General features: G+C 36.4%; 1 protein-coding gene across 1 annotated transcript in view; it reads left to right on the forward strand.

Annotated features, from left to right (window-relative positions):
* Nucleotides 1–1,554, forward strand: part of LOC109052243 (transcription initiation protein SPT3 homolog) — a 61,403-nt gene extending 59,849 nt beyond the window's left edge. The window contains exon 10 of the mRNA XM_042755578.1: nucleotides 1,274–1,554. Coding sequence (XP_042611512.1) covers nucleotides 1,274–1,353 — 80 coding nt within the window. The 3' untranslated portion in view covers nucleotides 1,354–1,554. The remainder of the gene's footprint in view (nucleotides 1–1,273) is intronic.
* The last annotated feature ends 9,819 nt before the right edge of the window (nucleotides 1,555–11,373 follow it).

Below are 11,373 nucleotides of genomic sequence, written 5' to 3' on the forward strand. Positions count from 1 at the left end.
CATGTTCCCCGTTCCCAAATTACATTTCTTCTGTAAACCTTTCAACCATTTGAGCACCAAAAAGCAAAGCAGATCCTTAATATCCCAAACCTGAAGCGTTTATGGTTATCAACCAGAAGTAAAACAAAGCAAAACCTCTTATTTAAGCTCAATAAAGCACTGCTCTGCTACATTGTGTTTGAACAACTGTTCATTATTCATACATTTCTATCAGCTGTATTGTATTAACATACATTCAGACTTGTTTTCTAGTGTCCACAGTTCAGCGACAGTTTGAGCTTTTACTGCCAAGTGAGAATAAACATGAAATTACAGCAGCCACGTTTAATTGGAACATGAATCTTAATTTATAATAAATCATGATGCATGGGTCTTGTTATAGTTATACCTTAAATAATTATAATGCATTAAAACACATGCTTAACACACAGCTTGTCGCAATGCATTATGATTTTTAAAGGAATAGTTTACCAATAAATAAATAATTAAACATTTCCTGAAAATTTACTCATCCTCAGGCCATCCAAGATGCAGATGAGCTTTTCTTCACCAGATTTGGAGAAATGTAGCATTTGCATTACTTGCTCACCAATGGATGCTCTGCAGTGAATGGGTGCCGTCAGAATGAGAGTCCAGACAGCTGATAAAAACATCACAGTAATTCACAAGTAATCCACAGCACTCCTGTCTATTTTTGATGTGAGAGAACAACAGGGGATGGACTTTTTTACTGGAGGGAGCATTGTTATGGATTATGGACACATTTTTGGCCAGAAGCAACGGCGCCCATTCACTGCAGAGGATACATTGGCAAGCAAGTTATTTAACACTATTTCTTCAAATCTGATGAAGAAACAAACTCATCTACATCTTGAATGGCCTGAGGATGAGTGAATTTTCATTTTTGGATGAACTATTCCTTTGGCGTCTTCAAGCATTCACAAAAAGTTGTTTCTTAAGTTTTTCCTGCACAGGAGTTTTGTATTTTAATTTCTTGTTGGAGCCCATGAGTATTGTGAGTGTGCATATAATTATTTACGAAAAGTTGCAGGTCACTTAGAAAGTGTTAACCTGAACGTATGTTATCATCGATTAACGCTGTGCAGTTTGTCCCGTGTGAGCTGTGTGCCGTATGAAGGGGAACATGAGTGTTGTGTAAACTGTGCAATCTGAGTGCTCGGAGTCTCGCTGCATGCATGTGCTCACATAAGTGAAGCATTGAGCAGCCCAGAGTGATAAAAGACATGCATCACTGGATCTTTGTTCGTTTCAGACCGTGAGCGTGATCGCTTTACAGTGGGCCGCTCGCAGACGCCAGCACAGTGGCAGCGGCCGCGCTCTAATGAGAGCTGACAGACGTGACAGAGAGAAAATGTCACAGCAGAGCTGTGAAAATAAACAGCTGCACATGAGAAACCCAAGCTCTGAGCGCCTGCTTCCTGACTCAGGTACATTTAATCACCTTTAATCCCATTATGTTCCTGACCAAAGACTGAAACCTGGGGATCTGTTTGATATGAATGACTAAATGTGGAGCTTTTTGCAATAAATGGATAATTTTGCACACACACACACACACACACATACATATGTATATATAAAATTTTTGTCTTGTTTTTCAGTACAAATTACAAATATCTAACAACTACATATTAACTTGAGAAAGAAAATGACTTGAGAAATTAAGTCTTATTTTCTGAATGAAACTAAATAATATCAAAATACAGCTTATTTTTCTGACCTCATTTTCTTGTTTTAAACATTTTTTTTTTTTTTTTTAGAAAACAAGACTCAATATTTTAAGTCATTCTGCTTCTCAAGTAAATGTGTCTTGATTTAAGAATGTTTACATATTTGTAGTAGAAAACAAGACAAAAATGCAGAATGAGTATTGTATTTTTTGCTGTGCAAGCATGTTTTAAATGTGTTGAAATATTCTCCAACACTCAAAATGTGTCCAGATGCTTAATGTGCGTTAAAGTAAAAAACGCATCGAACACCCCTTAAATTACTATACTTTAGTCATTTGCAATTACACTGAGGTCTTTATATTTAGAACAGTCCCCTCCTTTAAAGAATGTATTCTTGTTCCTCACAGATTAAAAACTGCTCAAAATTAATCTCCTTTCCTCAGTAAACCCATTTTAATATGCATCCATAAAAGCATATGTTTTTGCATTCAATATGCATTCATTTTTATACATTGTGCAAAAAACTGCACATTTATTTGCATGCATTTTAAAGCATATGTGACCCTGGACCATAAAACCAGTCTTAAGTGTCAGTTTTATGAAATTGAGATTTATAACTCATCTGAAAGCTGAATAAATAATCTTTCCATTGATGTATGGTTTGTTAGGATCAGACAAAATCTGGAATCTAAGGGTGCAAAAAAAATCAAAATATCCAAAAATCACCTTTAAAGATGTCCAAATGAAGTTCTTAGCAATGCATATTACTAATCAAAAATTAAGTTTAAAAATCAATAATTATAGAAATGTTTGATTTTGTGATTCAGGTTAAAATGTTATGTTATGAGTCTGGTAATTATTTGTGTTATTGGAAATGAGTTTTACTATATTGTGCTGTAGAGTCTTAATTATTAAGTTTAAAAATCAATAATTAAAATCGCTCTCACAGAGAGAAATAGAAAGCCGCTACGAGTAGAAAACAAACTAAGAAACGACATGATTGGTGAGAAATGTGACAGAATTTGTGGTTGAAACTGTTCCTCTAATGCTTTCAATTACCTTCACTTGTCATATATACTGATCTTCTTTAACGAACTGTGTTTATTTGTTTGTATAGATTGAAGATCTAATCTCAGATCATCAAAATGCATGATGGATTTTATCTAATGCATGTTTCCAATGACCATCTTTCTACTTAGTTTATCAGTAACTGAATACAAACAGTGATCACACAACATGCCAGCACATGTCTGAAAGCATCCCAACAGTGCATCAGATAATGTGCAGTTTCCTCTGCACGGTATTAAAGGTCCCGTCAGAGTTTTATTCCTGGGTCTGGATGATGTTGTGATAATTGAATGCAGTCTTGAGTTACTGATCAGATTCATTTCATCTGGAAGGATCTTTGCATTCTGTCGTCGCCAGAATACAAGACATTACACACAGCTGATTGGCTGCTGTATCCTAATTACATTCGGGGCCTATTTTTAATAGACTTTTTCCTTTCCCCCCCTCGTTCCATGAATATCTGCTCTATTCAAATGGGGGTCTGTCATAAGCGTTCAGTGTCTCTGATCAGGGGACCGTGTTGTCATACAGACGGCAGTGGCTATAAAAATGGAGACAGTAATTTTTTGGGAGGACTGACGCTCATCAAAAGCGCAGTGTATGGCATTCCTGAGCCAGGAAGAGGTCCGTGGATCGCAAGCGATTGGGCGTTTGGTTTATTGGACACTCTATGTGAAATGAAGAATAAGTTTGAAGAATGTTTCCTGCGTCCTGCAGCAAACAGACTGTTTTTTTTATAATAATAATTGTTGTGGTGGAGGAAGAACAAGACTACTTTAGAGACAGTGTAATTGTTGTTTTGAAACGAGGAAGAATGCAGAAAGCATTTCTCTTCTGCTCGCTACATCTTTTATTAATTTTTAGTAACATTTTCATCCATATGTCCCTCCCAAAACTGGAAAATCCACCCAAGTAATGGTTTTCAGATGTTTGCAATTACTAAGAATGAAGGATTATTTGAATTTTCTATAGATGTAAGATTTTTTTCCATATGTCCCTCCCAATTTTTTTGGCTTTTTGCTCATCGAGGCTGCATTTATTTGATCAAAAATACAGTAAAAACACTAAAATTTGTGAAATATTATTACAATTTAAAATAACTGGTTTGTGTTTGAATATATTTTAGAATGTAATATTTTTCTTTCTTTTTATCTGTGATGCGCAGTCTTTCTCTTTTTCCTTTCTGTGTTGCGCAGCTGTAATTTTTTCAGCATCACTATACTGCAGTCTTCAGTGTACACATGATCTTTCAGTAAATCTATTTCTAATATGCTGATTTGCTGCTCGAGATCAAACATTTCTGATTATTTATCATGTTGAAAACAGTTTTGCTGCGGTTTATTTTTTGTCGCGAATAGTCATAACATGTTGTTCCCCCCAATTTTCATTGTTAGGCAGAAGAAATATACCAATGACAATAAAGGCGTTCATATAATCCATTAGAATAGAAATAGAAAGTTTTCAAAGTTCAAAAGAACAGCATTTTTATTTGAAATAGAAATCATTTATCACAAGTTCAAAAGAACAGCATTTTTATTTGAAATATAAAAGTCTTAAACATATATTCATCATATGATGCTATTTCAATTTTTCCTTTATCTTTGGAGTGTTACAAGCTCTTGGTGCATGAAGAAGATCTCTAAAGTTCAAAATCCAAATCCAAAAAAATCCAAAGAGATATCCTTTATCAAAGTTAAGACTCTGCCACGCCCCCCTAAAATGGCTCATTCAAACACGCCCCCACATCTCTACATCAACACACTCGTGTGGAAATATTTGAGTAATTTGCCGTCCCCAAATGTTCACTACATGCAAAGAAAGAAGGTGTGGTTTCATCAGTAACCACAGTTAGTGTTGAAGCGTAGTCATGTCAGGGAGATGGCGTTTGTGTTTCTTTCTTTTCTAGACGAATAAGCAAAGGTAGCTACGTTTATTTGGTCTTCTTCCAAAAGTAGATGCATTTGGAAGCTTCAAGATTACTTACAACACGAACATGCAACGTATTTTATGGACGACCGTTTCATGAACCAATGATGGAGGAGGTAATTCTGACTTTGCTTATCGACAATCGTGGCGCTTCTGAATCAGCTAACTGTAAGTGATGTTTTGGTTATTTAAGATAATTTGCCTATTGACTGTGTCTCAAATGCGGAGTTTTGAGCGTCGTGTGTGTTGTGTGGTGTGTGTGTTGTGTGAGAAGAGAGAGAGAGACAGAGAGAGAGAGAGAGCCAGGGTCACACGTGGACGATCAGCTGTCTTAACCGTTACGTCCGTGGCATTTGTGTACTGGAACACATATGAGGAGCTTCATCACTGTGTCTGTCACCTGACTCTGTTCCCCTTCAGCTTGAACTGATGTAAAACTAAGGACATTATCAGAACTGTCTTTACATTTATTTTGAAATAGCTGAAGCTCGTGATTATGGAAAGGAGGGTTGTTACATTTCCGATGAGTGGGCTTGCGAGTGTCAAGCCAATCACAATGCACTGGATCAGTTGGCCAATCAGAGCAGACTGCGCTTGTCAGAAGGAGGGATGTGGTTGAGAGAGGCGGGGCATAGAGGACCTACAATAATATAAAGTATTTGAAAAATAATGTGTTGTTTTGTACATTAAAGCATGTCAACATATTCTGTTACACCAAATACTCAAAATAATGATCTTTAAAAAAGCATCATATGACCCCTTTAATTTAAAAAAATATTCCAGTAGTCCACATTTGAAGTGGATCAAAAAAGTTAACTGAAGTTGTCCTAAGACAAGAACAGGTATTGTTTTGGTTTTAGACCAACTTTGATGAAAGGTTTTGATCCACTTCATATCTTGACTACTGTATTATATACACACACATTTTTCTGTCGGGCATCAAATGAAGTCCTCAAATGGAGTCATAGTTTGAGGTAAAGAAGTTTTGTTTATTGAGAAAATTTTGAAAACTTTAGGGAAGGTTTTTGTTTTTCAAAAACCAAGGGAAATTAACTTGGGCCATGTACTGTGATGGTGTTTGGTTTAGAAAGACATCTCCGCCAAAAAATAGCTCCTAATGGATGTGTGTTTCATTTTTTCTGTTCTTTTTCAGGGTTGTCCGTTTAGCTCCTTTTTTTTCTCCTTTTTTTCAGGTTGGTTCCCTGCAGAGAAACGAGCTGAAATCCAATCCCAGATCTGGATGATGCGCTTCCATCAGGGCCAAGCCAGTAAAGGCTTTGAGGAGTGACACCAGCACTTCCTGCACCAGACTTTTTATTAGGTCTTGCGCTCAAGTGCACCAAGTCTCACCATGAGCTTCAACCGTTTCCATGCTCAGCAGACTCGGTGGCCCCGCTTCCGTTTCGCCCTGCTGGTGATTTTCCCGTTGGGCCACACCTTACATGAATGCGCCTGCAGCAGTGCTACTGCCAGATAATAACCGCATAAGGCCTAGGCTTCCGGTTTGCGTCAGGGTCAGTATTTCTCCATGTGCTTCTGATTACGAATTGTTGCTGGTTGCTTAAATTCATCCTACGCACTTCTAGGGAGACTGTGTGTCGCGACTGCACACGGCGGGAAGAAATGATGATAACGACGGCGCCGGCTCCGGTTGCGTCTGGCCCCTTGAAAAAAAATCGGGAGTGTCACGCTGATGCCATGAAGCTCATTGCAATTATCTGCCCGTCTAGATCCAGCGTTAGTGCTCTTTCTCAAAGCGAAGTGAGCAATGTAATTTCTCGAACATTCCCAGTTGATGCTGTTGAGGTCATGATTATGACTAGTGTCTTTAAATGTCTGAAACACAAAGCAGATTGTTGCAACAGCCTCATAAATCATCAGGAAAGGTATTGACTAATGTGGAGTCTCGAAGGGGGGCAGAAAGCCGCTTGGGAAAGGCTGCAAAGGTTTTAATTATGGGCTCGTAAAATGTGTAACTTCTTGAAAAGGGGCGGCTTTTCCCTAGGCTGCAAAGGTTTTAATTATGGGCTCGTAAAATGTGTAACTTCTTGAAAAGGGGCGGCTTTTCCCTTTCTCATTCTGCCTATCGACAGCGAGGTGACATTTTTTTCCCCAACATGTGGGTGCAAGTTTCTCCATAAGTATGAGCTCTACCGTAACAGGGAACGTGGCAGGGTCGCATTCTGCAGCTGACGACTGGAGCTTCACCAACCCCAAAAGCTACCCTCAGGTTGGCTATAATCAACTTGCTTGTGTGACTGGGGCAGAAGGAGAGGCTTCCTGACGTCAGTGTGTCTTGTTGGTGGGTGGATTTTCTCCACAGGTCTCGGTTCACAGGTCCGGCGTGTCGTGTCCCAACAGAGTTCCCAATCTGCGGGATTCATCGTTTCACAGGTCCGGCGTGTCGTGTCCCAACAGAGTTCCCAATCTGCGGGATTCATCGCAGGAAAGCTCTTGTGTAAGTGTCGTGTTTGTCTGTTCCTAAAGAATAACCGGATGATTGAGGTGCATTGTGCCAGAGAAGAACTTGAAGAGTTTGTTTGACCGGTACTCCTGTTCCTTCACTGCGCGAGCAGCTTTCTACAGATCCCGTACCGCAGCAGCGTTTGGCAGAGGAGGACGGGTGAACTCTTAGGGGCGGGATTTTAGATGATTTTGGTAGGGAGGGTTTTGAATTGTTGGTGGTGAGTTATCGTAAGCAGGGAATCAGTAACGCAGTACCCCCATGCAGGACGGCCGCTATTGAGATTCCCAGGAATTTTCCATTGAAAGCAGAACTGATCACAATGTTCTTCTTATGGACCCCCTCTTTGGATCAAAAAGTGTCTGGTCATAATGCATTAATGTGAAAATGCAAAAAATATGACCTAGAGGTACATTTCAGTAACGCGCGCCCTCTCACAATCCGAGCTTCAGTATTTTTCTTAGTTTATTAGGTTAGTTCAGTATCGTTGAATTTTTATTTGTATTTGGAGATTTCCTGTTTTTTTATTTGTTTGGTTCGTTATTTATTGTTTATGAGTACATTCAGTTAAGGCACAATCGCTCCCATAAAATGAAAATGGGCATATCTCAAATAAAATATCTAGTGTCATAATTTAGCATTTATAACAATGTTCTGTCTATCATGACTTTTGTAGCATCATTTAACCCACTGTTTTTGTTTTACATTTTAGGTGTCAAAATAAAACTGGCACAAAGTGATTTTCCTTCTCTTCTCATTTTTATTTTGTTTTTATTTTTTTTTATTGTTGTTTCCACTCTTGTAAATATCTAAAACATTCTTCAAATGAAGATTATATTAACTTTAAAAGCAAAATGACTTCAGATATTTATTTACCCTCATTTTTCTAATAATATAAATATGATATATATATAGTATATACTATATATATATCTATATATATATATATCATATAATAGTATGAGTATATTGTACATATATATTATATAATCTTAAGCTTAAGCAATACAAATATCTTCCAGTGGTGTCGAAAAATACATCTTGTTTTCCTTTTGACCATTAGTTTTAATTTTTCTGACACCACTGAGCCAGATCCGTATTTTTCTAGTTTTGAAGCTTATTTTTATACATTTTCACATTTTTTGAAGCAATTAGAAGCAGTCTGTAGCTTTTTGAGGTTTTTTTTTATTTATTTTTCTTTTTTTAAGTATTTATTGATTTAGGATTGTTAAGTAAATCTGTCTTGATTTAAGAATTTTAAGCTTGGAAGAACTTTTTAAAAAATGTAGAGGTACATCCTTAAAATTAAATGCATACTGTAACATCATCTGATGTGAAGCAAACACCTGTTCTCTGCTTTACATACACACACGATTGATTTGTGCAATGCTTTTCTTTAGTCTGCACGTTGTTCTTTATTTACACCTGTGTATGTTGGGCATTAATAAGTAGTACTCTTGACCCAACACTTCCTGCTCCCGCTGTGGCGAGCACCGTTTGCATCGGGGGGGGGGGGTGTCACCCTGTGCACTCGTTTCCATCTACGGCAAAGCGTTCTCCCGTCCTTGCATAACGTTGAATATTATGTCATTCTTCGTGTCTAAGCTTCCCCGTAGAGATTCCCTAATCTACCCTTTCTTAGGATTCTTCAACTTAAGAGCCAAGCGCAGCTTGACAGAGGTTCACGTGACCTGTCTAATAAACATGTCCCAGCGCTCCTCAATGGGGTTCACAGATGAATACGTTTGCTACTCCTACAACATACACATAAAAACACCCACAATATCCTTCTCCTCTCGTGGGGTTTTGGAGTTGATCTTGTGCCTCTGAGGTGCAGCGATTTACACAGAAGTTATTGAATAAGCCGTCTTGCACTGAGCGTCTGATTGATACTTATCTCAGAAGCAGACAGGACTGTTGTGTCCGGACTAATACCACACTTGCTATACATTCCTGAACCAGAGCGTAGAGCCCCGTTGCATTGCTTGGGGTATGCTTGTCCATATGGGCGTCAAATATCTCGTATGACCAATATATTTCTAGCCTATTAATTGGCCATTTTTGTAATGCAAACCTCTAGGACTGATGTTTTTGTGATGAGCTTTGTTTTGGATTTCCATGAGGGGACGTTTGATATTGTAACATTTCTGGTTGTATAATCAGAGTCCACATTGGTATCCAAATATAACTTACTGTACGATTTGATCTAGGCTAACTTATCATTACCACATAATTGAATTCTCGGGAGGTCTTCACATTGATATATAATGTTTCAATAACATGTACTATCACGAAGTTGGAATTTATTTTTATTTAATGTGTGTGTTTTTTTTTTTTTTGTTGTTTTTTGTGTAGTAAGAGATCAACTAGTGCTCGAAAATACAAATGAACCATGGTTTTGCTACACTGACCATAGTTTAACCGTGGTATTTGTAGTAAAACTGTGATTATACAAATTGGTAACCAATACGCCAAAAAACATGGTTACTGTACTTTTACTACAATAAAACCATGGTTGATTTTCGTAAGGTTAAGAGGTTAAGCTAGCATCTTTGCAGCTTTGTGTGACTCTGAAGTAGCTTGAAAGTGTTTATTATAGTATTAAAAGTGGAGAACTAGGAAGCTTATCCTGGTGTTTAACTGTACTTTCTGACGCTTTTGGAAACTAACAAAGAAATGGCTTTAATACTGATTTCATTCGAGGGATCAGTGGTTTGTAAAAATATGCGAACCATGGTGGGACGAACGTTCATTCGAGGGATCAGTGGTTTGTAAAAATATGCGAACATGTGGACACGGCTAATTGCGAAATGAACAAAGAAGTGACGCGTATCATAATAGCGTGTCGTTTTGGGGATAGTGTATGTTTTTTTGAGGTAGCCTCTACGCCTGACTAATTATACGAAAATAACAGCCAAGATGGAACAGCATACCTTTTCTTCAGAAAGAAGGAGGATTTTTGCTTAGCTTGGCATTTGAAACTGCTTCTCGATATTTGACACCTCCGCGAGGTCGTTTGCCAAACTGAACCGTATCCGCGTCCAAGAGCCCAGAGCACAAATACAGCACTGAGCACCTGGGTGTCTCGATGCTTGACAAGAAACAGACCACAGCCTAAAAAAAACCCTCAGCAACCCTCTGTTTCTTTAAACAGGTGATCCCGGGGCCGGTGGTTGTTTGGGGTGGTGTTGGGGAATGCCTCAGTAGATTAACTAGTCTGCCAGGAGCGTAAATGTGCTCAGGTTTGCTGTTTGCAAACACCTAATGCTGTTACATGTGTTTGCTTTATATGTATCTAATGTATATAATATGTTTACTTTTTTATTTATTCTTATATATATGTATAGATAGATAGATAGATAGATAGATAGATAGATAGATAGATAGATAGATAGATAGATATTAAATAGAGTATGTAAAATTTAAAAATATATAAAATATCATAAAAATAAATATTAATATAAATAAAATTATCATTTTTATTTTTATTTATTATTTGAACATTTTCTGTATACATATTAAATATTATAATATAAAAAGTATAAATATTAAGTAAAATATATGAAATAATAATTAAATAAAATATATAAATTTAATTAAAACAATTAAAATAAATATATTAAATAATTAAATAAAATATATATTAAAAATTGTAGATTTGTTTTAAATAAAATATTTAAATTAAATTAAAGAATTAAAATAATTTAATTGTTACATGAAATAAAGTATCTAAAAATGATTTTTATTTTTGTTTATTTTTTTTAAAATAAGTGTTTTAAAAAAAATATTATATATATATATAGATATATATATAATATATATAATATATATATCATATATTATATATGCTATATATATATTTAGTTATTATTTTTGTTTTTGTTGTTGTTATCTACAAACAGATCAGGTCGTGGATGAACTAACATGTTCCAACTTTACAATTTTGTGTATTGTGATTTAATATTTCATAATTTGTTAATTTAACAGTTTATGTAGTTACATGTTTGGCAGTTTATGAGGATGTTTATTTGTATTTTATTCCTACCACATCTGAAATTGATAATAAGTTTTTTTTCTCTCCAAACAACATATTCTTCAGGGTTTTTTTTCTTTTTTTTTTTCACAGAAGAGCGTCCATTAATATGATTCTTCTGAAGCATGTGTGAGAGTTCCTCTATTCTGAACATCAAAGGAACAAACGACAGACTGCATTAATTATAATGC

The sequence above is a fragment of the Cyprinus carpio genome, unplaced genomic scaffold, assembly GCF_018340385.1.
Source record: "Cyprinus carpio isolate SPL01 unplaced genomic scaffold, ASM1834038v1 S000006726, whole genome shotgun sequence".
Lineage (NCBI taxonomy): Eukaryota > Metazoa > Chordata > Actinopteri > Cypriniformes > Cyprinidae > Cyprinus > Cyprinus carpio.